General features: G+C 48.0%; 1 protein-coding gene across 2 annotated transcripts; it reads left to right on the top strand.

The window, feature by feature from the left end:
* Window positions 1-26,722, top strand: Incenp (inner centromere protein). 2 transcript variants are annotated; one of them, XM_052190283.1, is made up of 18 exons: window positions 1-164; window positions 3,827-3,977; window positions 4,398-4,511; window positions 5,378-6,144; window positions 12,306-12,357; window positions 13,319-13,388; window positions 13,497-13,590; window positions 14,566-14,617; window positions 15,028-15,142; window positions 15,217-15,351; window positions 20,816-20,925; window positions 21,013-21,133; window positions 21,501-21,617; window positions 22,470-22,750; window positions 23,964-24,042; window positions 24,208-24,315; window positions 24,754-24,904; window positions 26,250-26,722. In XM_052190283.1, the coding sequence occupies exons 2-18, from the start codon at window positions 3,838-3,840 to the stop codon at window positions 26,444-26,446; spliced, it is 2,703 nt and encodes a 900-aa protein (XP_052046243.1). In that variant the 5' UTR covers window positions 1-164; window positions 3,827-3,837; the 3' UTR covers window positions 26,447-26,722. The 2 variants fall into 2 exon arrangements, with proteins under 2 accessions (XP_052046243.1, XP_052046244.1); XM_052190284.1 differs by having other exon boundaries at window positions 24,811-24,904.
* The last annotated feature ends 901 nt before the right edge of the window (window positions 26,723-27,623 follow it).

Here is a 27,623-nt window from a genome sequence, read left to right on the forward strand (position 1 = left end):
ATTTTGAAAATCATAGAATCGCCCGCGTTCACTGCTTGGTTGGTCCTCGCCTGCGGCGAGCTCGGGGGTATCAGGAGTCCAGCGGGTCTGTCTTGGAGGGAAGCTTTATCTGCGGAAGCCGCGGACTGGAATAGGAGTGATCCGGTCAGACGTGGCGCCGCCGGGTGAGTGAGCGTGGGCCGCCGGCGTCGCAGGGTCGCAGTGTTCGGTAACTGGTCCTGGCCGCTTCTCTTTCCAGGGTGGGCCAGCGGAGTCACTTTTGTCTCTCGTTGCCTGTGGGTGTGGGGATCACTTCTAATGGTTCTGGGCTTGGAGAAGAACTCCAAGCCCTTGCACCTGAGTCCTGGGATCCGAGAACGGTCAGTCCTCTCCCCACGCCGGGTCTAACACCTGTGGAGAGCCTGGGCTGCTCTGTAGACCCCGTCTTGAGTCTCCTTATGGCAACGGCTGCTCAGCTGCCTTCTAGCGGAGCGGCATTTAAAATCTGTCCCAGATCCGGAGCTGGTCCTGCTACTTATTTTGTCATTCCCGCAAGCGTAGGCTCTTGTCAGCGGTGCAATTCCACCCAGCTTTCTGCTGCCCAGGGTTGGGATTGTGTCATTTGGAGTTTGTAGCTATTGTCCTGGAGGCCTGTGGCTAGTGGCTAAAAAGCATTTTAAATCTAGGCTCCGCCCTCCGATTTACTGGGTGACTTTGACCTAGATTTGTATGTGCATGGGTATCTTGGAGTATGTGGCAAGAAGGAAATGAGAGGGTTCTTGGTATGGAGTAGGACTCTGAGTGGAAGATCGATCTTCCTGCTTGGAGGTGTGTGTGGGAGGTGCTTAAGCTTATTTCCTGCACCCTTAAAGGAGATGGCAATTGCGGCGCTAATCTGGTGAGTGGCAAAGAAGAAGTATTTGTGGAGAGGAAGTGAACGTCCTTCTCCCATGGTGGGATTTGGTTATTTCATGGGCTGAAGGTGAAACTACCCAGGAGTCTGGTTCTTGTTACACCCCTCCTTTCCTCAGAGTCACCTCTTCTAACTTTTCAGCGGCTTGCTAGAAAGCACATTTCCCCACAGAAGAAGTGTGGTTTTGGACTTGGTGAAAGAAGCACTCACTCAGGTTGTAGCTTGAACAGACATTTTGTAAAATTTCCCATTTGTTACTTTCTGTAGCTCCTCTGCAAGTCTTTGGAGTCCTTGAACAGTTTTCTCTTTGCTGGCCTTGGACTTTGCCAGGGCTGTTTTCTGGTGCTGGGGAGAGTCAGTGGGAAGGCCATGCCCATGATTAGCTGGCTGCACAGTTAATGCTTTTTCCTAAAGCCTCATTGCTCCTCTCCATTTGGTTTTACCCCAGTTAGTGCTGCCTTTGGCAGTTAGATCAAGGTGTGTATTGGCCTGTTCCAACCTGTGCCTAGTGAGTTGCTCACTGCGTGTCCCTGTGTGTGGTGGTGAGGCAACCTTTAGGATTAGATGGATGGATGGATGAATTCTGCAAGTGTCAGACTCTTTTGTTGATGAGCAAGGCACAAGGCTTACCCTCAGAGAGCAGTTTAGTGGGTGGAGGCCAGCGGTAAGCAAACATAAACAATCACTCATTTGCTGTGCACATAAATGGAATCTGTGTGTGAGCTCTTGGTTTGGATTGGAGGTCTGATCCTCCTTAAGGATCTGAAAGCTAAGTGAAGAAGCTGTACTAAACAGGAGACAGAGGTCCTAGAGGCCAGAACTTGTTTGAAGGGCAAAGGGGTAGTGTGCCTCATAAATCAGGCTGAAGAACTTCCAGAAAGACCCTAGAGTCCACAGTATATGATGGCATTAAGTTCCAAGAGGATCAGTAATCTAGCCCTTCCTTCCCTGACCTTTCTCTGTAGGTGAGAGGCTAAAGTGGGTATGCGTGCTTCTTGCTTTTGTAAGTAAGTCATGGTGGGACTCACTGTCCTTACATAAGGTGGGATCTGATATGTTATTGCTCATGGCTGCCACCCACTCTTGTTCTTTCATGTGTTTCCACTTGGGGTCTGCTTCTCCGGGCCCTGTTATGACAGTATCAGAATACTTCCACTTAGTGTAGGGCCTTTGTTAGGATTGCATAGCCAGGTCATAAGGCAGATATCCAAGCTTCCAGCTTTTTAAAGCAGTAGATTAACTGGCACTGCACTGTCTTTTGCCTGGTGTTTATAGCCAGGTCTTCTTGAAAGCAGCACATTGCGTACTCACTCACTTCACTCTCCTCATCCAATCATAGGGCATTTTGGCTCTAGGGAGGGTTTTGGAGGCCTCTTTGGAGAACATGTTTCTGGACTCCTTATTTCTTATGCATTCCTGTGGAATGTATAGCACATTTCCATCTATTGACTCTTTCCCCCCAAATTAAAGGCAGGGTCTGGTGTAGTCTAGGTTGGCCTTAAACTTGCTGTGTAGCTAAGCATGACCTTGAAATGATCCTTCTGAGTTTCTCAAATGTTGGGATCATAGCATAAACTATATTTTGCTCTAGTGTCTCTTGTTTATTTGTTTATTTGTATGTGTATGAACATATTCATACATACACACATATGTGTGTGTGTGTGTGTGTGTGTGTGTGTGTGTGTGTATGTGTGTATGAACATGTTGTTTAACAAAGCTTTATCTGGGGAGATGCAACACACACACTTCCGTTTACCCTAGATAGGGAACCCACAGTAGACCAAAGTATGGATACCCACCACCAACGTCCAACTTTGTGAAACAGTGAAATTTTTGGGGGTTACTTAACAGTAGTATCAGTGGAGTTTTCAGGTTGAAGGACAAAGGGGTAGTATGCCCCACAAATCAGGCTAAAGAACTCAGGGAAGACCCTAGAGGCTACAATGTATAATGGCATTACATTTCAGGAGCAGAAGTGACTCAAAGACAGGTGCATCACTAAGGTCCACCCCAGCACTGGTAACAGGTCATAACAACTGGGAAACCTGCAGCCCAAGACACAGCCTGCAGCTAGCTTAACAGGTTAGAGACTGTCCTTTCCAAGTGACACAGTCAGTCTAAATCTCGTCCAGGAAGCTTGGTTGGTTTCTGCTTCTTGCAGCTCAGCTTGTTTGAGAATCTTCTTTGCAGCTCAGCTCTGCTTGAATTTCAGGGACTTCCTGAAGCTTTTTTGAGTTGTTGACCTTCCTGTTTAAGGAGTAGATGGAATGGTTTAGTCTGGGAGGAAAGTGTTATACAAATGGGCAATGTGGCATGGGTTGTGTAGAGGCCTGAGGGCAACTTGAAGGAGTCATTTCTTTCCTACCATGTGGGTCTCAGGGACTGAACTTAGGGCATCAGGTATGGTAGCAAGTACCTTAATCTGCTGAGTTGTCCTGCTAGCCATCCCTTGTCATTTTAAAGAGGCAGTTAGACTTGGTGTCTTGATGATCTGGTGTCTGGGGTCAACACAGGATGGCCATGTCTTAGTTCCCATCCATGAGAAGTGGGAGGAGAGAGAGAGGATGACAGCATGGTGTTTCTCTTTGATCCAGGAAGGTAGTGCATGGTTGTATTAAGTCCTTGAAAGATGTGTAAAGTTTATATCAGAATTGGTCAGGAAGGGTGGACCAGTAAGGGCAGTCATACTCTGTGTTTGTATTGGGTTGAGGGGGTGTCAAGAGATTGGGATTTCTGTAATGTTATTTCTCTTTATGAAGATGAGACCATTGGGTTGGTATGTGGAGTTGTATATTGACAAGTGCTCTGATCTAGGAGATGCATGGATGTAGGCCTACAGTGTTCTGTGTGATTGTGGATCTGGTAGACTTCCCTTGGAGAAGGTCCTGGTTCCTAGCCCTGAGCCCTTATGTCTTTTGTCTCTATCTTCACCAGACAGTGCCACCATGGGGACCACAGCCCCAGGTCCCATTTACCTTCTGGATCTGTGTGACCAGAAACTCCTGGACTTTGTCTGCAATGTGGACAATAAGGATTTCATGTGGCTCAAGGAGATTGAGAAGGAGGCTGAGCGCATGTTTATCAGGTAAAGGCAAGGGCTTGCTGGGGTTCGGGTGGGAGGGAGCTGGGGTGGGTGTCCTGATAGGTCAGACAAATAGCCTGTCAGGGTTCCTTTCTAAGTGCCTCATGTGATAGGGCCGACCCCGTGCAGTGGCCGAGGAAGAGGAGATGGAGCTCTTTTCCTGGCTCATTGTGATTAGCTGTGTCTGAGTGTATGCCCCATGATGACTTTCTTGGAACTGACTTACTTCCCTACTTTAAGTTCAGGAGAAAGTTCTCTGAGAGTCCAGCTGCTCATTTCATCTAGCTTTGGAGAGCTTTCCTGGCCATGGTCTCTCCAGCTTGACTTGTCGTTGCCGAGAGTGGGGTTCAGTATAGTCTAGGGAGAGAAGGGTAGCCCAGGAGTTCCCAGGAAGCCTCATGTTCACCCTCATTGTACTTACAGAGAATTCAGCAATGAGCCAGAGCTGATGCCCAAAACTCCTTCTCAGAAAAACCGTCGGAAGAAGAAGCGGGTGTCTAACATTCAGGATGAAAACAGAGATCCCTTGAGGAAAAGGTAGGAAAGGCTTGGGAGGCTGCACCGGAGGGTGTCCGGAGACTTGGTACCCTCTGGGAGAGTTTGCTCCTGAATGTGGTGGTAGGAGCAGCAGCTGGAAGGCAGCAGTGATTGGTGGCCCATGCTGACCCTGACAGTTGAGATGCCATGGGTAAAATGAACTGTTAACCCAGTTCAGAGTACAGGTGTGGATTTCTGTGCATTGGTGGCAAGGGTGGAAGCGGGGAGTTTGGGGTTTGGAGGAGAGGAGAGAGACCAGAGTTGTGGCCCAGGTTGCTGGTTGCTACCTCTGTTTTGGGTTTGTTATAATTCTCCGTAGGACTGGTGGTAACCGCAACACTCAGATAAAGATGCTAGTCATTCTAATCAGGCAGCCCTGCTATATATGTCAACCCACAGCTGGCTCAACAGCTGTATGTCTGTGGAGTGAACTCCTCATCTTCGTTTTCTCATCTTTCAAAGTTGAGTAAATGGTGCCTACCTCCCAGAGCCATTATCTCGGTCCTGCAGACTGGACATGAAGTTTGCAGAAAGTGCTTAGCCCAGTGTAACAACAGTCAAGAAGTTGGTGTGAATTTCATCTTCCTGGCATTTCTACGAGTAAAGGAACTTATTATCACTTGCAGAGTTCACTGAACTCTCAGTTGTCCATGTGCAGTTGGGGAGACCGAGGCTCAGAGAGGAACAGCCGGGCTCTCATGGCTAGAAGTGGTAGTCTGCTGTGGAACTTCAAGGTTTTGCCTCTGGACCTTTTGCTCATACTTGGTTGAAGTTGGAGGCTATGGAGGAGATTGCTGTACTCTAGTATTATTTTAGGGTGCCCCCTCCTTTGGGTTGTCTCAGCCTCTGTTCTGTTGCCCTAACAGGTTATCCCACAGAAAGTCCCGAAGCAGTCAGGTGGGCACCCGGCACCTCCGCAGCAAGCCGCTTACAATTGTTGAGGAGAATGGCTCCCCTGTGTTGCCGAGGATAACCCGGGCTGCAGCAGCAGCAGCAGCAGCAGCAGCAGCAGTGTCAGCATCTGCATCTGTGGCATCAGCTTCTTCCTCTTCCATTGCTGGGTCTCCCACAGGGCTGATCAAGAAAGCTGTGGTAGAGATAGGCACCACTGAACAATTGAATGCCGAGCTGCAACTCACTAAGCTCAGAGGGAGCCGTCCTCCATCTTCAGTCCCTTCTCCAGCCACAGCTTCAGTTTCCCAAGGCACCCTGGCATCAGAGGAGGAACCAACAGCCAAGAAATCAGAGGCTGGGAAGCTGGACTCTGTCACAGTGAACTCCCTCATGGCTACCCCTCAGAGCTCCAAGAACCCAGGGGTTGGGGAAGGACGTTCTGTTTCCAAGCTCAAGATTGCTCGGGCCTCCCGGGGCCTGCAGGACTCTCCTGGCTCCACAGACTCTCCATGGCAAGAGCGGGTGCTTTCTCCTATCTTGCCGACTAACATCCTGCCCACCACAGCCAAGAGCCCTCTTGGGAATAGTCAGTCAGCGCAGCAAAACCTGATTTCCCAGGATTCCCAAGTGCTACTAGCCAAAAAGTATCGTTTGGTGGCAGAACAACAAAATACCAGGCGCAGATCAAGCAGGATTGCCAAGGCTAGCAAAGAACCTGAGGCCTCTGCCCGCATCATTTGTGAGTGTGGGGCAGTTGTGGGGTGACGGTGTCGTGTGTGGTCCCTGGTGTCTGCTCAGCTGGGATGTTTCCATTGACACTTCAGTGTTAGAAATGTTTCTCATGTGAATCTCCTGAGTGGAGCCGCTAGCCATGCCTGTGATTGCTGGGGATTGAACTTAAGCTCTCTGGAAGAGCAGACAGTGCTCCTAAGCATCTCTCCAGTCCCTTGTTCTTCTTTTTAATAGTATGTGTATGCATATGTGCACACTTTTGTGTATGTGTGTGTGTGTGACACAGAGAGAGAGATTGAGGACACCTGTAAGAGTCAGTCCTCTCCTTCCACTGTGTGGGTCCTGAAGATTGAACTCCAGTCTGCAGATGCCTTTACCTTTGAGTCCTCTCACTGTTTTACGTTTCGTCGACCAATTTAGATTTCAGTGGCTGCTACTACTTGGTGATTGAGATCTAGTTCGACATTGATTTTTGTCGTTGTTGTCATAGTTTGTTTTGTATTTTCTTGTTTTGGAGACAGGGTTTTTCTGTGTAGCCCTGGATGGGATCTCAGGCAGTAGACCAGGGTGTATTAGAAATCAGATCCACCTATCTCTGCCTCCTGAGTGCTGGCATCTAAAGGCATGTTCCACCCACCCCTGCTTGGGTTAACATGGTTTTATAAGTTCATAAATGTTGGCCCCAGTGTTCCAAAGGTGGTTTTCCCAGAGTCAGTATATCCCTTGGTCCCTCTTTGCTGTCTTAGAGTGACGGACTTAAACTCACTATCCCTGCATTTAACTCCTAGTGGTGAAACTGCTGTGAGGATGTGCCATACAGAGCACGTGGGCTGGTGCCCAGTAGCTGCTTTCATTGTGCTCAGATCTAAGCCCAGGGACACAATGCTCAGGAGCCTCAGGAAAGTAGGCAATCCCGAGAGTTGGCAGCCTGAGGGCAGGGGTGGGGGTGGGGGGTGGTGGGGGGTGGGGGTGGGGGAGGTGGGGGGTGGGTGGGGGGGGTGGGGGGGTGGTGGGGGTTGGGAGCTAGTAAGATTCTGGGAGGATGACTTTGCCCCTGGGCTGGGCCGGGTAGAGAGAACTATAGCACTAGCAATCCTGACCAAGGAAAGGATTGCACAGACTTGGAGACCCCAAGCAATAAGCAATGGGCCACCTGGAGCTTCTTGCCATTAAAGCAAATGTAGTGCAATGATGGCTGTTGGAAGTTCTTAGGCATCCTGCAAAAATGAAGGAGGAGACTGCCACATCAGGTTTCTGCAAGATCCAGGTCAGAGGACAGGCTAAGTTTCATAGTAAATAGGAAATACTATCTGGCTCTTGTAAGATTTATGGAAGAAATCTGTCAGTGTATTTTCTCCTCAGGGTTTATGCATTTTAACAGAAGAGGAAACTGAGGTAGACAAGCTGTAGAGTCTAGAAGTTGGGATTTGAGCCCACTTGTATTCCGTCCAGGAAGGCAGGTGCTGAGAGGCTGGTGAGAAGCCCAAGGGCTGGGTTTGTCGGGCACGTGAGGACACCATATCTTGGAAGGTTCTCTTTGGCACGGCTTTGGCCTGTGTAACCTGGAGAGACAGTGTAGGCATGTGCAGCATGAGGTCTGGCAAACTGTCTGTCTTTGATTGTCAGGTGGCCTGGGATGGGGTGAGTGTCACAGCTCCTTTTGAGATTTCTTCAGGTCTGAAGTTGGTCTTGGTGAGGGATCCATAGGGTTAGGTGAGGGGTAGGAGGAACTGGGGGGAATCTCATAGACTCTTTCATCCTTTGGTGTTAGACATCAGACATGTAGCTCTTTCTATTCTTTTTGTTGTTTTGTTTGTTTTTTTGTTTTTTGCCTGAACACATTCTTAAAATTTTTTGAAGTCAAAATTAATTGCATTTTCCCTTTTCACTTTTTCTCTCCAACCCCGTTCTTTCTCAAATTCATGGCCTCTTTTTTTTTTTAAATTGTTACACACACATGCTTGTATACACACAGACAAATATATAAATACAGCCTGCTCAGTCTGTATAATGTTGCTCGACTGTACACAATGTAAGAGGTGACCACTTGGTATTGGATAACCAATTGTGGTGGGGACCCCCTTCATTGGGGAAGACCATTTTCTCCCAGTTTCAGCATTCATTACTTAGTTGCTGTAGTTCTTTGTCGAGGGCCATGGTCCAATGAGCTTTCCTCTTCTATGTTGGCATGCCTTTCTATTGTCCTCATTCAACTCTTGTTTAGGCAGCCATGCTGTTGAGACTTCATGGGTCTATGTAACTTCCTTGATATTTCTAGAAGATGTAGTCTCACCTGAGAGTTCCTGTTCTCAGGCTCTTTTGACTGTTTTCTCTCCCAGAGTTCCTGAGCCTCAGGTGCAGAAGTTGTATTGTAGATATATCAGTTGGGGTTGGGCACAACATGAGATCACTTGTTCTTTGCATTTTGATCTGTTGTGCTTTTCTGTAATGGCTTCCATCTGTTGCAGAGAAGTTTCTTGTGTTTGAGAGCTATACTTGTCTGTGAGTATAAGAATAAATATTTAGATTGCAGTTAAGAGTTCTATTGCTTTAGTAAAGTAGCAGTTGAAGGTTCTCCTCCAAGATCTATGACCTCATTAGCCCTGGGTAGTTGGCTAGGTTTCTAGCACCAAGCACAATTTCCCTCTTGTTGAGTGGGCCTTAAGTCCAACTAGAGAGCTGTTGGTTGCTTTCAAGATATGGGTGGCATTGTTATACCCTTAGGGTTATGGTGCCACAGTGGTCATTGTTATGGGTCATAGATTTCATTAGTGGGCAGGATGTCTCAGTTTACCTCCTGAACACTTGCATGGCACTTTCTGGTGACATGAGAGCTGGTTCTTAGAGAGTAGACTATCAGGTCAGGTCCAGCTTGAATCTCGCAAGTCTAGTTATTTAAGTGCATGTCTTTAGCAGTAGGGACTTAACTCTGAAGCTCTGGGAGGCAACCAAGGGCAATAGCAATGAGTCTTTTGGACAGCCTTGACCAACCATTCGAAAGGGCTTCTCATGTCCTCCCTGTATTGTATTGAGTGTTTTTATTAGATGGTTTATGGTTTTTGCAGGGAGTCTGGCAGTGCAAGTGGGGAAATTTTATTCAAACTGTATATGTATGTGCTATATACAGATTTATATGTATTACATGTGATTTAGGTAAATATATAATAATATGAATTTTTATGACTTTTTGAGACATCCTTTCTATTATTTTATCCACCTTTATATATATATATATATATATATATATATCCTTCCTCCTTAAATTTTTCTTTTCTTTTCAAGACAGGGTTTCTTTGTGTAGGCCAGGCTGTCCTGGAACTCAATTTGTAGATGAGGCTGGCCTTGAACCTTAGGTCTTCCTCTTGTGTGCTGGAATTAAGGTGTGTCCCACCAAGCCCAGCTCCCTCTCTAAGTCAAAGCTCCTACTCACATTTTTCCCACCTTCCCTTGCTAGTCTCTTCTCTGTATCTCACTCTCCCCCCCAGTGCCTTTTTATCTTCTTAGTTTCTACAGTTATTCCAGGTTACATACCCAGATCTGAAGATTTGGAATTAGGAGACACAGATAAGAGAACTTGAGAGATTTGTCTTTCTGGGTCTGGGTTATCTCACTCAGTATAATCTTTTCTAGTTCCATCCATTTACCTGCAGATTTCATTTTTTATGGTGGAATAATATTCTATACTGTATATGTATATCAATCTACCAATTTTATAGACATCATGGAGGGACTGTTGGAAAGGCTTGTCATGATGTGTTGGTGGAAGGATACAATCTAAAACTTCCAGCACTGTGGTTCCAGAGGCACTGCCATCTTTATGGGTGACTTTTCATCCCTTGAAACAAGACATATTGCCGGGCAGTGGTGGCGCATCCCAGCACTTGGGAGGCAGAGGCAGGCAGATTTCTGAGTTCGAGGCCAGCCTGGTCTACAGAGTGAGTTCCAGACAGCCAGGGCTACACCGAGAAACCCTGTCTCGAAAAACCAAAAAACCAACCAAACAAATAAACAAAAGAAACAACACATATTAACACTTGGCTCTAGCTTGTTATCAGCATTCCAACCAGAAATGTGTATTTATGTATTTTGTATTGTGTCAGGGTTGTAGCCAATTTTCTTTATGGATTTACTGATTTCCTTAATTTCCTTATATGTCCTCTGGCTGTAGGATGGCTTTAAGGGATCTGTTTTGTTGGCACCAACAGTTAGCTCTTCCACACCCAGTGTGTAAGTCAGAAGGGCATGCTCACAGGTGATTCTTGGAGATTCATCAGCATTGGCAGTAACACTCTGGATGGCAGAGTCCTCCTGAGGTGTGTCTGCACTGACACATCTGGGGGACAGTTACGTACAGTACTGGCCTGAACTCTTCACAGGGCATGTTAATAATGATGCTATGCTCACACTCAGCTTTTGTTTCTCCAAGTCCCAGGCATACGGAAAGAGCTATTTCCTATCTCAGCAGCCTCCTTTTCTAACTTTTTAGTGGTTTGTTTATCAATTCCACAATTGTAGATGGCTAGTAGTGGTAGACTTTCCTGAATCTACATGTGCAATACAGTATTGGTGTGTTTTTTCTTTCCAATTTTTGCTTCAAATTAGGGGTTTTCATAACAGCAAACTTGTAGTTGCCTTTCCCTCCCCATAGACTTTGCTGCTGATGGATACGCTTCTGGGTTGTGTGTAAGCAGATCTGTCTAGTTCCAAGTCCATCAGTTATCTCCTTCTTGAAATAAGGAGAGATGTGGAGGCAGGGACCAGAATATGTAGTAACTCAGCCCCCAGGGTGACCTTGGCTGCACTCCCTCTCTTAACTTCAGTTCACTGTCAGAAATGGTAGTTAAAGAACTCATCTTAGTGCTTGGTTATGATACATGTTCAATAATTCATTTAGACAAGCTCAGGTTGACTTTGAACTTGTGGCAGTCCCTCTGTCTCAGCATCCTGAATGTTGGGGTTAAAGTTTATAACCATTGGGCCTGTAATTAATATTTTTTCAAGGACATTTCTTTTTTTTTCTTTTTCTTTTTCTTTTTTCTTTTTCTTCGAGACAGGGTTTCTCTGTGTAGCCCTGGCAGTCCTGGAACTCACTCTGTAGACCAGGCTGGCCTTGAACTCAGAAATCGCCTGCCTCTGCCTCCCAAGTCCTGGGATTAAAGGCGTGAGCCACCTGCCATTCCTCCGGCATTCCAAGGCTGTTCCTAATTGAAGCTGGGCATTGCTTTACTGTGTGATATGATAAGTGTGGCGCAGAATTCTTGATGAATGTAAGCCTCAGCTGATTTCCTTGGCTCTGCTTTTGTGCTGTTTGGCTAATGTTAATATAGCGAGAAGTCACTCTTTAGTACAGTGGTCAAAGTAGTTCAGACCTGTGGATTGACTGAAAAGATCTCAAGTATCTCCAGAAGTTGGATATGATCCCTCTCTCCTCCCTCCCCCTCTTCCTCCCTCCTTCCTTCCCTCCCTCCCCCACCTTTTTATTTTTATTTATTTTTTTTAGTTTTTTTTTAGTTTTTCAAGACAGGGTTTCTCTGTATAGCCCTGGCTGTTCTGGAACTCTCTATAGACCAGGCTGGTCTCAAACTCAGAGAACCTCCTGTCTCTGCCTCCCAAGTGCGGGGATTAAAGGTGTGCACCACCACCTCCCAGTTCCCCTTTGGTTGTTTCATCACATTAAGTCTTTCACATCAGTTCAGTCTCCATCTAGGCTTTAGCATCCTTGACTTGGTCGTTGCACATATCCTTGTTTACTGTGTAAGATTATTTGATGCTGGAAGGTAAAAGGACCAGACAGTGGCTTTGTTGGTTTTCCTTACCACTGAAGCTCCAGCACCTGGCCCAGAACCCAGTATATAGTAGGTATTTGATGAATGTTTGTTGAGTGAATCAGCTGCTTGTGTTGGGGCCCAGTGTAATGTCAGACATTTCTCTTTCCAAGATCTTCCTAGCCTAGTGAAGAGGTGGAGGTGCGTCTGTTTCGCAAGCTACATAAAGCTAATAGCTTCAGTGAGGTTGTGAGGATGAATGAGGTAGAGACCCAGGGCACAGTGAGGCCTGTGTGTCTATGAAAGGAGAAGTGATCGTGTCCCTGCCAAACCTTCCTGCACCTCTCTGGCTTGGTTCCTGGCTGGTTTCTGATAGCATCTTTTGTGTGTGTTTGTCCTTCAGGTCACAGTTACCTGGAGAGGCTCCTGAATGTTGAAGTGCCTCAGAACGTTGGGTAAGTGTCGCATCGTGCTAGTGCTTTCTGCAGGGGTGGGCAGGGCACGTTGCAGGAGGGGTGGAGATGACCATGAGCGAGAGCTGTTACTGAGGCTAACTAAGCCTGACCCTCTCATCCCATCTCTCCATGGCACTGCTGACGTGCTCCCTTAGCTTGGCCCCCATGTAACCAGGCAGCGAGCAACACGACTATCAAGTCTCCAGGCAACATTCCATCAGTATCACTTGTCAGTCTGAGTGTGTGAGCACCGTGGTTGTAAATAATGCAGAACAACCATTTAAAATGAGATGTAGTGGAGTGTGGTAGTCTGGGGCTTAGGGGTGCTTTCTGTCTCCAGATAAGACCTAGCATCGCTTGGGCCCAGGACACTGATTTCTCAGAGCCCATGCTGTGCTATCACGGGCTTCTTTACTTTGGGGCAGAGGTTCAGTGCTTGGGATGAGGAAATGGGGCTGGCCCCTGGTGAGTAGTGAGCAGGCATCAAAAGAGATGAGACTTTTCTGGGTCCTAAAGGCTGGGACAGAGTTGGATAAAATATTTGTCTTCTTTGCATCACTGGAACAATGCCTAAAAGTTATAGTTTGTCATAGCTCACAGTTGCAGAGCTAAGCCACCTATGACCTGTTGTCTCTGCTGCTTTGGGGAGCAGTACATCATGAGGATGGGGGTGTGGTTCACAAAGCTGTTTATCTCATGGTTGGAACTTGAAAGGAGAAAGAGAGGAAAGGGTTGCGGGTCCGTCACCGCTTTCACAGGCACACTCCTAATAAACATCTGACCTCTAATAAGAAGGTCGCATAACTTTCTATTCAGGAAGCCACTGGTGATGGCCGCTATCTTCTGATCCAGCCTAGGCTGTTGGTTTGCCATCAGGTCTGGCTACCTAATACTGGCCCTCACTTGAGTTGGAGGAGACTTGGACTTGAGAGTTCTCACAGTGTGTCTGCTTTGCTTTCAGCCTGGAACAGGAGCCTGTTGAGGTGGCTGAGCCTGAGGAGGCAGAAGAGGAGCAAAAGGAAAGGCCACAGGTCAGAGATGGGCAGGACTTGAGCCCTCCATGTCTAAAGCTCTGTGCCACAGCCATCCTGAGCCTCAGGATCTATGTGGGCTTCTTCAAGTCTTGGTTTTCCCTGTAGGTCTCCAAACCCCTCAGTGCCACCATGATTGCGATTAGTACGCCCACCTCGAAGCCTATGGCCACTGGCCAGACAACAGCTGTTGAAGAGCAAGGTGAGCTGCTTGGTCCTCTCTCTTGGGATATAGCACCCCATTTTCTGATTTGATAGGCCAAAGATAAACCTAAAGAGGCTATGATCTTTTGACTGGAGGTTGCTGCTGAGTTTGCGTGAGTAAGCGTAGCTGGCTAGCTTAGGGAACAGGAAAGGAAGGGCCTGAAGGAAGTAACGGTATGAGAGTGTCATACGAAGGTCTTGAAGCCCACTCTAAAGGATTCATGAAGAGCTACAGGCTAGTGTCTGAGTGCCTACTTGGCCTCTTGGGCCTGGCTTGTTTCTGACTTCGCTAGTTCTAAAAGGGAAGGATTACCCTGGGTTTTGGGTCAGGAGACCTTGCCTGGCGTTCCAGGCTACTAGTAGGCTCTTAGAGTCTGGCTCATGTCTCTCTCTCTGGAGGGTGATTTCCATGGTGTGAAGAAATGGCACTGTAAGGTTTCGAGCAAAGCATCCTCTTTCTGAAGGGGTCAGGATAGTTGTGCCAGCTTGAAAGCTGCCAGCACTGTTGCAAAGACTCTTTGGAGTAAAGGGTGCTTCCTCTTGGTGTGAAATAAAATGTACTGTGCCCTGTGATGACCCCATGAAAAGAACCTTCATCTTCTGTCATGTGGTACCAATTGAATGTCAGGACAGGTGTTTAATTATAGTAGAGTTGGCAGCTTGTCCTGCAAGATTTCTGCACATAGCTTTTTGTGGTAGGGTGAGTATAGATAAAGGCTTCAGTGATACTGTCTTGCCGTTTGTGTTACATTTGCCATGGATTAGGGCTGGAGGATCTGATTTGGGGACCAGTATCCTGGGCTCAAGGCCAGTTACTGCTAATGTTGGTGTTTTTGTCATTGACCACTCTGAGGTTGCCAGGAGTGGGGATTACTTTTGCTGTAACTATTGCCCTAACCCCTTCCCTAAAACCAGCATGTGTACCTCACTGCCATCACTCAAAACAACCTCACTGAAATGTCTCTCTTCACAGAAGCCGAGCTTGACCAAACAGATGGACACAGAGAACCACCCCAGAGTGTCAGGTTTGCATCTGGAAAAGGATGTGTAGGCAGCTGTGGTCGGAGGATCCCAGAGGGGGCTGAATCCAGCTGGGGTCCTTGCATAGAGAGGCTAGGTAGGGGTGTGGCCAGGCATTCTGCTTCTTGACTGGTGTCACTGTTTGAGTCTCTGACTTAACAGGAAGCGACTTGATGCTGTAGATGCTGTCTTTGGAATGGTCATGTTCCTCTGCATCCTTGGCTCGTGACCTTTTTTTGGCTACCTACCTTTTCCTGAGTGGGTCGCAAAGGGCTGGTCTGCAGTCTCTTCAAGTCTAGAGTTCGGAGGCTTAAGCCCAGATGTGTTTGCAAGGGTGACTTTTATGGTCTGTAGTAGGGCTATGAGGTGGATTCCTGACTCTTCTTTATAACATGTGGCCACCTGTCCTGGGCAGGAGGAAACGCAGCTACAAGCAGGCAATGAGAGAACCGGATGAGGAGCAACTGGAAGATGAAGAACTGCAGCCCACCCGTAACAAGACCCCTTCCCCACCCTGTCCAGCCAACAAGGTGAGCAGGTTCTTCCTGCCTTTGCTTGGTGTCTGCCATGCCTGCTCCGTCCTGACTCTGGCCCTGATCTGCAGGTGGTACGGCCTCTCCGGACTTTCCTGCACACAGTGCAGAAGAACCAGATGCTCATGACCCCCACTCTGGCCTCCCGCAGCAATGTCATGAAGTCCTTTATTAAACGCAACACTCCACTCCGTGTGGACCCTAAGGTAAGGGAGCCTGCCCGTGCTTTGCTGGAACTAGGGCACCGTGGTTGAAAGCTCTCTTAAATTACTGAAAGTAGGGTGGGCCTGGGCATGTGGAGGCCAGGGGCTAGTTAAAGCCTCTATGGCCAAGGGCTGCCTCAATCTGACTTAATGAATCCTGGACTGCGACTCAGAAGCTCAGCTGCTTGGTGAGCCCTAGATTGGAAAGTAGAAGGACTGGCTTAGTAGACCTAACACTGGCTACTGTGTCCACAGACCAGTGGTGGGTGTGACTTGAGAAGAGCAGGTGAAGACACCTTTATTGTTGGGAGGGAGGTTGGGTGAGATAAGGTAGCAGTGTGTTGTTAAAGGCCCTGAGTAGGCCTACTACCATAGGTAAGTGCGTAGCCTGCCCTATAGGACATCACTTGGCATTAACTCTTGGTGTTTTTCTGTTTCCTCTCCACAGTGCAGCTTTGTTGTAAGTAAAGCCTTTCCCTGTCCCTTAGCAGAGCTGCACCTAGTTCTTAACTATGTGTCTGTGTTACTGTATAGCTGACAGCCCCTGTGGAAGCACTAACACTGCAAGTGGAAGTGTTAGGAAGGCAGATGTGCACGTGGGAGGCACTGGAGTCACCAGGGTAACTGGTGGGAATTAACAGTTCTGGGGCTCTGCAACCTCCTGCTGTAGAGATTGCCTTCTGCCAACCCCCTTCCATCGGGAGGACACAGGCAGGTGTGACCTGCAGTGTTTATCCAGCCTACAGCTAGAAGTGCTTCCCACCGCCATCTGTTCTCATTCCCAGCACTGGGGCTTGAGGGTCTGTGAAAAGAACAGACTGTCTCTGGTCCACAGAGCCACTGAGATTTATTGGGTCATGGACTGAAGCAGTAGCCCCGATTTGATGACTGATGAGGTAGGACTGGTAGCTGTAAACTGAGTCTGGGTCCAGCCTTGCAGGTTACAATGGACCTGTTGGCAAGTGGCATCTGAAAATAAGACCAAAGAAGCTGTTCTCTTCCCAGGCCCCTCAGAGCTGAGCTTGGCTGGGTCACCTGCTATGAGCAAGAGCTTTGGAGAACTGGGACCTGGGAGTAGACCACAGTCCTCTCCTGCTCCTGGGTGTTTGCTGTCTAGACCAGCTCAGGTTTTTGTCATTTGTTTAGAGATTTGAAAATGCGCACACATATAAATAATGTGGGATTTTCCTTTAAAGTTGTTTTATTTGTATGTGTGTGTGTGTGTGTGTGAAGCATATACTATAGGGTATATTTGGAAGAAAGTTAAAGGACAATTTTTTTGTTTTTGTTTTTTCAAGACAGGGTTTCTCTGCGTAGCCCTGGCTGTCTTGGAATTCACTCTGTAGACCAGGCTGGCCTTAAATTCAGAAATCCACCTGCCTCTGCTTCCCAAGTGCTGGGATTACAGGCGTGTGCCACCACCCCAGGCAAAGGACAGTTTCTGGAGTCTACTCTCCTTCCATCATGGATTCTGGGGATCAAACTAAAGTTATCAGTGCTGGTGGTAGGTGCTTACTCCTGCTGAGCCTTTTCACAGGTCCAGGATTTAATTTAAAAGTGAGAGTCAAGGGTAGATGCCCTGCAAGGAAAGAGCAGGCCTGAGTGGGTCGAGGAGAAAGATGATTTGGTTGCTACGGACAGGGTATAGATGGTTTTCTGTTCTGGTAAACTTTTGATTGACAGTTGGAAACTTTAACCTGTGTAGGTGTGGATTATATATCCCATAATTTTAATAATATGTATGCCCAGTCATACATAGGTATAAGGTCGTCATCCCGTCGTTCTCCCCCCCCCCCCCCCCCCCCCCCCCCCCCCCCCGCAAAAAAAAAAAAAATTCATGCTGAGGACACAGGTTATTTTATTGTTCATTTGACTACAAACTCCAAACAGGGAATTGCTAGGGAGGAGAAGGACCCTGCTTTCTCAGGAAGGAGTTGTGTGTAGCTCCAGCCAGAGCAGCTGCTCAGTACTTTGTTGGGAAAGGGTGTTTTAGTGCTCAGGCCATATAGGATATCCTGAGTCACTAAGCTCTCTGTACACCTGCCTGCTTCCTACCTTAATGCAGCCCCTTATTACAGTTCTGAGAAGAGTTATGAAGGCATCCGGAAGGCTTCTGCCTTCAGCTGATGGCCATGGCAGGTGGGAAGGTCTCAGCAGCTGTCCAGATAGGTCCTGAACTTGTCCTCTTTGATTGGTCAAGGTGACAGCATGTCTCCCAACATCCTCATTACCTAGTTCTGTGGCTTCGTGGACTTATTTTTGTGCTTGACAGTGAAGAAGGCTGAACTTTTCCTTCTTCAGTCGGCCATTCACTTCCTCTCCCTTACATTGCCCAGGGCCTTGCAGGTATGGATGTGGCTGAGAGTCACTGCAAGTTGCCCTGCTTGCTTTAGGGAACCCTAGTCCCTGCACAGGGCTTCTGGTGCTTATAGCTGGGATACCAGAGCCTAGCAAGGTTGAAAGGTTCTGGGCCTTGCAAAAGTTTCTTTTTATATCCGAGTTCTCCCAGCTACAAAATGAAGAAAGCAGCCTCAGGAGATTTGGTGACTTGGAGAGTGAGTGTACACACATTGAGTGCAGGGCTTCATATACAGTAGGTTTTGGATACAAGGCAGGGAGAGTGCGCAGGTAAGGCCTCCAGCCTAAGAGGCTACTCCAGCTTGTAGTTTCCTCCCATTGTGCCTGGGCCTTGATTGCTGCTCTGGGGACACCAAAGCTCATTTGAAGTCTGGGTCAGAAGAGAAATGGATTCTGTAGTTTGAAAGCCTCTAAAAGCACCAAGTTACAAATAATATAGTACAATAAACACTATCTATGACTGGTGTGGGAAATTTTAATATTCAAGCTTAAGGATAAAAAGGCTGTATCTCTGCCTTGTTGAAAGCTGGAATTTGACTGGCTATAGGAAGAAGAGGTGGTGAACACTGGGTACCATCTAGCCTTTGCTTCTGAAGTACTTTTTCCCAAGGAGAGCACTTGTGTACTGTAGGGTGGGAGAGAAAGTTGGAGTGTGTGTCCTCCCTACCTGTGTGCGTGTCTATGTGTTTATTTAAGGTGTGGTCTCAAGTAGCCCAGGCTGGCCTTCACATCCTAACCCTCCTGCCTCTACTTCCTAAATCCTGGGATTATAGGCGTGTGCCATCCGGTCTGGTTCCCATCTTTTCTTCCTGAGTCTTGGTGGTTGGAGAGCCTACTAAAGGTCACCCATTCCTTCCATGTGGATTTCTCAAAGTCCAGTGCTTTTTAGGATCTTCTGTACTCAGCTTGGTTTTAATAGCCCTGATGTTCTTCTTTCTCCCATTTCTCTCTTAAATGTTGTTTGTTTGAATAGAAGAAGTTACACAGTATAGTGAGATTTAGGGGAATGTATGTTTTTATGAATTTCAACATGATTTATGTAGCCATTACCACATTGGGATACAGACCATGTCCATATTATATTTACTCACAGAAAGCTCTTAGGTACCCCTTCGTGCCCATACCGTCCTCCCCCCTCTAATGGCAGCAGCCACAGACCTGCTCTTAGGCAGTAGGAATAAGTTGGGAGGATGTGGATGTCATGGGAATTGGGTTGAGTCATGTGCTACCTTTGATTAGCCACTGGGCGTCCAGCTGAGGTCTCAGAACCTATCTAAATTATTACTTGTAAATAGCACATACTGGCTTCTAAAAGTTTCTGGCAGTCTTTATTTCACACACACACACACACACACACACACACACACACACACTATATATATATATATATATATATATAATTACATATATAATTTAGATCATTTAATAAATTTAAATTTAACAAGTTTAAATAATTTAATTTTAATTAACAAATATTTTTTTTACTTATGTGTATGGGCATTTTATCTGTATTTATGTCTGTATATCATGTAGTACTTGCACACTTGGTACCCAGGGAGTCCCGAGAGGGTATCAGATTCCCCTGGAATTGGAATTACAGATGGTTGTGAGCCACGTGTGGGTGCTGGAAAGCATTAGTTTAATACTTGGCCAGGGACAGTGTGGAGCTCTTCCCATCTTTGCTGTTGCACATAGCTGTGACTGTGTCCCTGTGGGGCTTTCTGGGTCTGCCTGGGAAGTGGTGCCAGCTGTATAACTAGCTGTCTTTTAATGGTGTTAACACAAGTATATCACAAGATATTTAGAAGCTAAAGGATAAGACATACTGTCCGTAATCTAGCTCGCTAGCCTGTGTAACTGTGTTAATATTTGATGATGCTTTTTTTGACTGTTCTAAAAGAGTTGATGTGCGTAAAAGAGTGGTGCATACTCACACTTCTGCCATGGGTTGCCGCCTCTTCATCTTGCTCTTCCAAATAGAACATTACCTGACACTTTCTGAGCTGCCTGCCATTTTCTTTGCAGTCTTAGTTTTTAGTTGTGAGACAGTGTACCTACCAGGAAACTTGGTAAGGTAGAGTAGGTCAGAGTCCCTGGAAACTCACTCGGGTACACATCTGAGATGGTAGGGACTCCCTGCTCCCTGTTCCCTGCCAGATTCCTAGCCTGGAACATGAGCTACACTTCCCACATAACAAGAGTTCTTCATGCTAATGAGGTACCTTGAGGCCCTGAGGGTTTAGCCAATAAGCTCCCCTTCCCAGATATTCCTCTCTGCAAAAGGTATTTAATCTCTGGACCACTGTGAGATGTTGGTACGCATCCATTTTTCAAGATGAACGACTAATGAACAGTTTGGAACCAGGGATGTCTCTTTCATCTACCACTGCTATGGGGAGCACGGAGAAGGCCTTTGCCTATAGCACGGCTGCCTAAGTCTCCCATAGACAGCCTCTCTAATTCTAGACAATCACTGCTATCTTTGCTGATGAGCTAAGCTGGAGCTCCCAGCCCAGGCCCTGGGCTAGATGCTGTCCTTAGCCTGAGGGCCCCCAATGGCCCTGGCCTTGCCTAGCTGAGGGCCTGTGGACCCCGATGCTTCATTTTTGACTTCTGGGTGGTTTTCTAGTGATGATTAGATGCCCAGGAGTCAGGGAATACCAGCTTTGTTTTCCCACATCTCAAACTACTTTCTTCCATCCTTGGAACAGTGCCTTGGCATTTCCCTAAAGCCCAGCACCCTATGGATGGCAGTTGGGATAAGTGCAGTCAAGCTCCCTGTGTTTCCCTTCTCCAGCCTCCCTGCCCAGCAGCATGGCGGGGCTGAACGCAGTCCCACATTTAGTCACCTTTCAAGCTGTTCGTATAATTATAATCAACACACATCTTACCTGAGGCTGTTTTTGTGTTGCCTGCAAGTCAGGTTCTGGGCACATGAAGGAGAAACTGGATGCCTGTGCTTGCATAGGGTAGTTACAGGGTGTGCTTGGACGTTTGCCTGAGAGGCGTCTGCTGCTGTATCTGGTTAAGAATGGTGCATGCTGCCAGGCAGCCTTTGGGCTTGGGGGTGTCCTTATTTACATCCCAGTGGCTTCCCTGCCCTCTTCAGGAGAAGGAGCGCCAGCGCCTAGAGAGCCTGCGACGGAAGGAGGAGGCCGAGCAGCTGCGCAGACAGAAGGTAGAGGAAGACAAGCGGCGGCAACTGGAGGAGGTGAAGCTGTAAGTGCCCCAGCCCACAGCCTGGCCTGCCCCAGCCAGACCTGCCCCAGGCTGTGTAGGCTCTTCTTGACTGTGCTGTGCCGACAGGAAGCGTGAAGAGCGCCTCCGCAAGGTATTGCAGGCCCGTGAGCGGGTGGAACAGATGAAGGAGGAAAAGAAGAAGCAGATTGAGCAGAAGTTTGCTCAGATTGATGAGAAGACAGAAAAGGTGAGTCTGGGCTAATGGGCCCAGTGGGCGGGGCCTTAGTGGAGCCCTAGCACTTTAGGCTTAGCAGCCTGAAAGGGGAAACTGGACTCCTCCATAAGTCATTGGCTGGATGGCCTGTGTACCCCTGCTGTCTGTCACATAGGCTTTGATCTTTTCTGAGGCAAGTTGAATGCTGGAAATCTAGCCTAACCCTTTTTCCCCAGCAATCCTTTGTGAGTGAGCAGTCCTGAGGTGATATGGCTTCTTGTGCCTTTTCCCTGAGTCTGGGAAGGGTTTGTAGGAGAGTGGGAGTGCCTCATGGGGCTCTAGGCTCCATGCTGCATGCTGAGTGAGAGGCTGCTCCAGAGGACACGTGTGGATTCTGCAGGCTAAGGAAGAGCGGCTGGCAGAGGCAAAGAAGAAGGCGACTGCCAAGAAGATGGAAGAGGTAGAGGCTCGCAGGAAGCAGAAAGAGGAGGCTCGCAGGCTCAGGTGGCTCCAACAGGTGCGCTGAGGTGGGGCAGAGAAGAAGTAGGGTGGGACAGGCACTGCTTCCATGCCATGAGGACTGGCTGGGCATGCCCATTCTGTAGAGTAGATTCTGTTGGATCTTGTGGCTGACTTGAGGGTTGTATCTTGGGGACTTTTCTTGAAGCCAAAGTTTGGAGATTAAATGTGCTTTTGGAGTCAGGCTTCACAGCACATCTGCTATTTCTTAGCTGTGTGACCTTGGTCAGGTTACTCAAATAGCAGAGTGATCTTGCTGATAGGATTGTAGTTGAGAGCAAGAGTCACTCCTGCATGTGAAGCATGCAGTGCCTGGTGTATGCTGAATGCCCAACAGGTGACTGCACTTACCCTCCGCCCTTGAGCGGTGTGCTTGGAAGAGAAGGCCCATTTCTCTCTCTTGGAACTGCAGTCTCACTACTGTAGGGAACAAATATCTGTCACTGAGGTGTTCTAGAACTAATCAGTATGGTATATTTATGCTCTGACAGACATAATGTGTTAACTCAGCAGCACCTTGAGGTGCATGTGCTGCTGTCTTTCCTATTGTACAGATGAGAAACTGACCATTGGGTCAGATGGCTTGCCTATTGCACATAGGTAGCTCGCCAAGGTCCCCTCTTGCTTGTCAGATCTGCTGCAGCTGTTGCCAGATGCCTTTTCTGTCTGCCATGACTTTCAAAATTTGACTTGGCAAGGAGTCTGGCTACTCAGTCCTACCCGATGTCATGGTGGTGGCCAGCGCCTTAGGAGCTAGGGCTATGGGCAGGAGCAGCTTCTTCGCTATCTTTCTCCCTGTGGGCCCAAGCCTGGCTTGAGTGTCCTGCATTTCCTCACATTGCCAACTCAGGAGGAAGAGGAGCGGCGGCATCAAGAAATGTTACAGCGGAAGAAGGAGGAAGAACAGGAGCGCCGCAAAGCAGTTGAGGCCAGGAGACTGGCAGAACAGCGTGAGCAAGAGCGGCGGAGGGAGCAGGAACGCAGAGAGCAGGAACGGAGGGAGCAGGAACGGAAGGAACAGGAACGGAGGGAGCAGGAACGGAGGGAACAGGAACGGAAGGAACAGGAACGGAGGGAACAGGAACGGAAGGAACAGGAACGGAGGGAGCAGGAACGTCTTCGGGCTAAGAGGTGAGGCCACCCTCTGGTCCTGTGTGGGGAGTGACAAGCAGCGTGTCCACTGCTTCGTCTTGGCATCTCTTCACTTGAAGGTTGGCATGCTTTTCCTTGGCTTCAAAACCAGATGCCTTAGAGCTGGTGGACCACCAAATAGGATCTATGTTAGCTGTAGGAGATTCAAGGGGTAGCAGCCCAGGGTCACTCTATATTTTGTTCTGCTTCAGCAGAATGTGCCAACTCCTTTGGTGTCTTTTTTTTCTCGGTGGTTACAGTAAGGTGAGGGGGTCTTAGACAGATAGTACTTCTCCATGGGCCTGCCCCAGGAATCCTGGGCATGTGGGACATTTATATTGCAGTATAGGACATTGAGCACCGTTAGCCCTGCCCCTATGCTTCTCTTGGTGATGATAACCCATGAGGTTTTCCCTTCACTGACATTTATTAGGACTGTGCCCACATATGTGTGCAGACCAACAAGCCCAGCAACTGTTTCCTTTTCCTTCCCGACTCCTGACACGGGTACAGGCTTAACGGAGAACTGAGGACTTCACGTAGAGGGCCGGAATCTCCAGGCAGTATTGGGTGCATATAAATTGACACAAAAGTGCCCCTAGTCTTTCTGGGTAAAGTCAGAGATAAGAGTCTGGGAGGGAATGCTGCTATTATGGCTTCAGAGCTGGGTGGTCAGAGTTGTATTGGCCCTGAGGAGCGAAGGGGTGTTTGGTTGGTAGCTCTGAGGGTTGCTCTGAGCTACCTGCTCTGTAGGTTTTTAAAAAAAATTTAATCCTTACTTGAAGCTCTTGTGGCACAGAGACAATCAGCTTTACACAGGAATCTGGTTTGAGAGTGAGGCTAAATGACTTGTTTAAGGTCAAGCTCCTGACTGTAGAGGTGATCCCCGCCTCACTGTGGGTGGAGCTGAGTGCTCTGTTGTCTCTCTCATGCAGTGGTCATAGAACAGGTGGAAGAAAAGTGTTAATCTTCCTATTGTGAAAAAGAGAAGGGTGAGGCTCGTGGACCTCAGTTACACGGAAGAGGGGCTGTATGCTATTTGACTCCAAAGTCAGGTTTTGAAACTTGCTTTTGGAGAATCCAGCTGTTGGCTCTAAGCTGCTGTCCAGTTCTACTTGTCCCATTCCCTAAAGGCATGTCCACCAAGCCTTTGTGGGGTGGGAACAGGGCTGGGACCCTACTACTGGCCTGACAGATTCTTGGTGGTCTTCAGGGAGATGCAGGAGAGAGAGAAAGCCCTGCGACTCCAAAAGGAACGACTTCAGAGGGAACTGGAGGAGAAGAAGAGGAAGGTAGGAGTGTTGGGAAAATGGGTTCCATGTGGGTTCTATGCTGAGCTGAGAGCATTGGGAAGCCTGGTCTGTGCTCTGTGGGCTGCCCTGCCTTGCCACATGGGGTAGCAGTGTGGCAAGAGGAGAGGAAGGATATACCTAATATTGTTGCTGGCTGGGTCCCAGGAAGAGCAGCAGCGCCTGGCTGAGCAGAAACTGCAGGAGGATCAGGAAAAGAAAGCTAAGGAGGCAGCAGCAGCCAACCAAGTCCTGAATGTAACTGTGGATGTGCAGGTGAGGCCTTTGCCCCTGGTGGGAGGGGTCTTACACCACTCTATTTGCTTACAAGGTCAGGCTGTGTGTTAGGGCCAGAAGAGAGGGAGCAAGGGACTTGTGTTTGTCTCCTTTGTCTTCTTTCTCTTTTTGGTGACTGAGTCCAGTTGTATAACCTGGGCTAGCCTCACATTTGCAATCCTTTTTTTTACTGAACCCCTCACCCCCAGTTGCAGGGATTAAAGGACTGTCCATAGGAGAAAGCTAGTTGAAGATCATGCTGTGTCCTGAAGCATCTTTGAGGGAGGGACATGCCAATATAAAAGAAAGTCTACATGACAAAAGTGGTTTATAGTCCCTGGCTTATTGAAATGAAAAAGTGAGGGGAGATGGCCAGAGTGTCAGTGTCCTCTGGGAATGCAGGGGAGGGGGCTGATGACCATGTTGACTTTCTTCTAGTCTCCCGTTTGTACCTCATATCAAATGACTCCACAAGGACCCAAATCCTTCCCCAAGGTCAACGTCGATGACTATGGGATGGACCTAAATAGTGATGACTCCACAGATGATGAGGCCCATCCCCGGAAACCCATCCCTTCCTGGGCTAAAGGTGAGAGGGGCCCAGAGTTCCTGAAGAGGCTTGGGCTGCCTTCCTCATCTTTGTGGGATGTGGAAGTGGTGGCTCAGCTGCTGCAGGTATACAGGCTGATGTGCTGACGTGATTGGGCCCAGTGGCTTATGGCATTGACCTGAGGACTTAGGAGCATTGGGCTTTGAGCACGCACACACCTAGAGGTCGGAGGCTTACTCTGGCTTAAAGACTCATCTGAGGATATAGGATGAAGGGTGTTGAGTTCCTTTGTTCTCGTTGAATGTAGCTGTGTCTGGCTCAAGCAAAGCATGCTGACATGGACTTGAACGTCCTCTGCTCAGAGTCTGGCCCAGCAGGGCTCCAGAGGCTTGGGCCCAAGTAAGCACTCAGAGGTGGGCATAGAACTGAGAGGGCAGCAGGGTTTGGTTGGAATGCTAGAGCTAGGAAAGATCACAAGCAGGGGCATTGTGTACTTGAGCAAGATTTGCCTTGAGTCTTGGGGTCTCAGATTTATACAAGATGAGGGTGGGTTTGATGTTGTCTCTGGCCTGGATGAGGGCCTGCTAGGGTGCTTCTTAGGATTTGCTGGACTAGAAGTTAGCACAAGTTGTTGACCTCAGAAAAAGGGTCCTCAATTCCTACAGTGGGTCAGCACTTGACAGAACGACAACTTACTTTTGTGACTGACCTTGTTTGAACCCCACCATAACCAGAATCTTACTTTCCTAAGTCACTGATGACTGATTCATGTCAAGTCACTTGAGAACAGCAACAGCAAGCAGGGGCCAGTGTGGCCAACAAAGTTGCCTGATGGTAATTGACTTAGTTTCTCTATCTGTGAAGAGGGAGTCAGTGATACTAGGACCCAGCTGAGATGATTATGAGTGAAGTAATTTAGAAAGCACACCCTGGATGTGTGTTCCGTCCTGATCCTCCAGGGCTCTCTTCAGCCTTGTTGGCAGGGCTGGGATGCCCACAGCTCTGCTCCTTTAGCCTGTACGTTCTTCCTTAGAGTCTTTGAGGTTGGTGGGAGTAGCCAGGCAAGGAGGCTTAAGATCTGGAGACGGGCTTGTCTTCACACATAGCTCTGCCATTCATCTACCATGTGCCTTGAGATAAGTCTCTTTCCACAAAATGGGGAGAATAAAGTATTGCCTAAGACAACTCCTGGGGGCCTTTGGGTTCAGCTGCTAGAAGATGGAGATGAAAGGGTGATTGTTGGGTGGAGGTGGGCAGGAGGCTGTTAGAGGAACAGATAGGGCATGTTGGTGCAGAAAGGATGGCTGGGTTCTGTGGGTAGGTATAGGGATCACGGAAGCTCCAGAGAGCCCCAAGCAGTAATCCAGGTCTCTGTTTTCTTCAGGCACCCAACTCAGCCAGGCTGTCATCCACCAGTACTACCATCCTTTAAACACTCAAGAGCTCTTTGGATCTATTCCCCAATTGGACTTGGAGGACATGTTTAAGATGAAGAAGACTCGCTACTACAAGCGCACTAGCTCTGCTTTTTGGAACTCACCACCCCTGAAAGCCACTCTGGTCCCCAGCAGTAGGGACTAGCCTCTAGCCTGAAGAAGATGTGAGGCAGGCCCTCAACCCTTTTGGCAGTACAGGGCCCATGTGTGTCTTTCTGTTTGTTTCTCTGCCTGTTTCTGTGTTGGGCTGGTGCCCTTCTGTCTGACATGCCATTGTTCAGGGAGATTTCAATGTCCTCTGTTTGTCAGCTGTTCCCAGACCTGTTTGGAGAATGGGCTTCATGCCTGGGGAAGAGCCAGGTTCAGCCCTGATCCATCTGTAGGCAGTACTCTGTAAATAAATTGTTACAGTTCATTTGAATGAATTTTAGTTTCTAGTGTTTGTGAGGTAGTTTAATAAAGTATATAGCCCGAAACCTGCTGTGGATATTGTGAAGAATGGAGAATTGGTCTGCAGCAGTCTGTCTTGTGCCTTCACTGTCAATGTGTGCCTAGACCACTTGATTGGGCCAGATGGGGTCCCACCCAGAGGGTCTAATGCCAGACAACCCCTGAGAAATGGCATCAGCATGTCCTGATAGGGCAGTTGAGCATGTTTCCTGTTTGTAAATGGAGTCTATTCCTTGGGAAAGACCTGTCCTGTGACACAGCTCTGCCATGTAGCCCCTCAGCCTGACCACTTCTCAAGCTCTGTTTGCGACATGGGGATTGGAAGGACTTGAAGTCCTTGTGCTGGGAGCTAATCAGGAAAGGAATGCCCCTTGAGCTGACTCTGGGACCTGTGCTTGCAAATGGGGGTAGGAGGCATTAAACTGAAAAACCACCAGCTCCTATGTAAATGCTCAGTGAAGGGTGGCTTTGGTCCTGATAGCTCCTGATGCTTTTTCCTGGGATTAGGGTTAGCCACCAATTAGAAAGGCCAAATCAAAGTACAGTTATTTTGGATATAGCTATAATAAAGCCAATTTGTTTACCCATTACCTACAGCTCCTCTGTTCTGAGGGCAGTTAGTTATGTGGTCTGAGAAGCTGACAGGCTTACCATGGAAATCTGTTCAGAAGATTTTTGCCCATTGCTTTAGGTCAAAATACAATAAATATAAATGTAGTAGTGCTTTAAACAGGGAACAGCAGACAGACATCTGAAGTCTAGACTTGCCACTAATGCAGAGTTCATTCAAATATGCAATTTACTCCCTGTATTCTTACACATAACTGTTGAGGAAACTGGGAGATGTGTCTGTCTTAAACCACAAAATCAAA

Source organism: Apodemus sylvaticus, chromosome 1, assembly GCF_947179515.1.
Source record: "Apodemus sylvaticus chromosome 1, mApoSyl1.1, whole genome shotgun sequence".
NCBI classification, from domain to species: domain Eukaryota; kingdom Metazoa; phylum Chordata; class Mammalia; order Rodentia; family Muridae; genus Apodemus; species Apodemus sylvaticus.

Bases quoted from the DNA above. Each gene is read 5' to 3' on its own strand.
- Incenp (XM_052190283.1), top strand. From the start codon at position 3,838: ATGGGGACCACAGCCCCAGGTCCCATTTACCTTCTGGATCTGTGTGAC. The intron at 4,512-5,377 runs GTAGGAAAGGCT...TTGCCCTAACAG, and splicing joins AGAGATCCCTTGAGGAAAAG to GTTATCCCACAGAAAGTCCC. The intron at 24,316-24,753 runs GTGAGGCCTTTG...ACTTTCTTCTAG, and splicing joins ATGTAACTGTGGATGTGCAG to TCTCCCGTTTGTACCTCATA.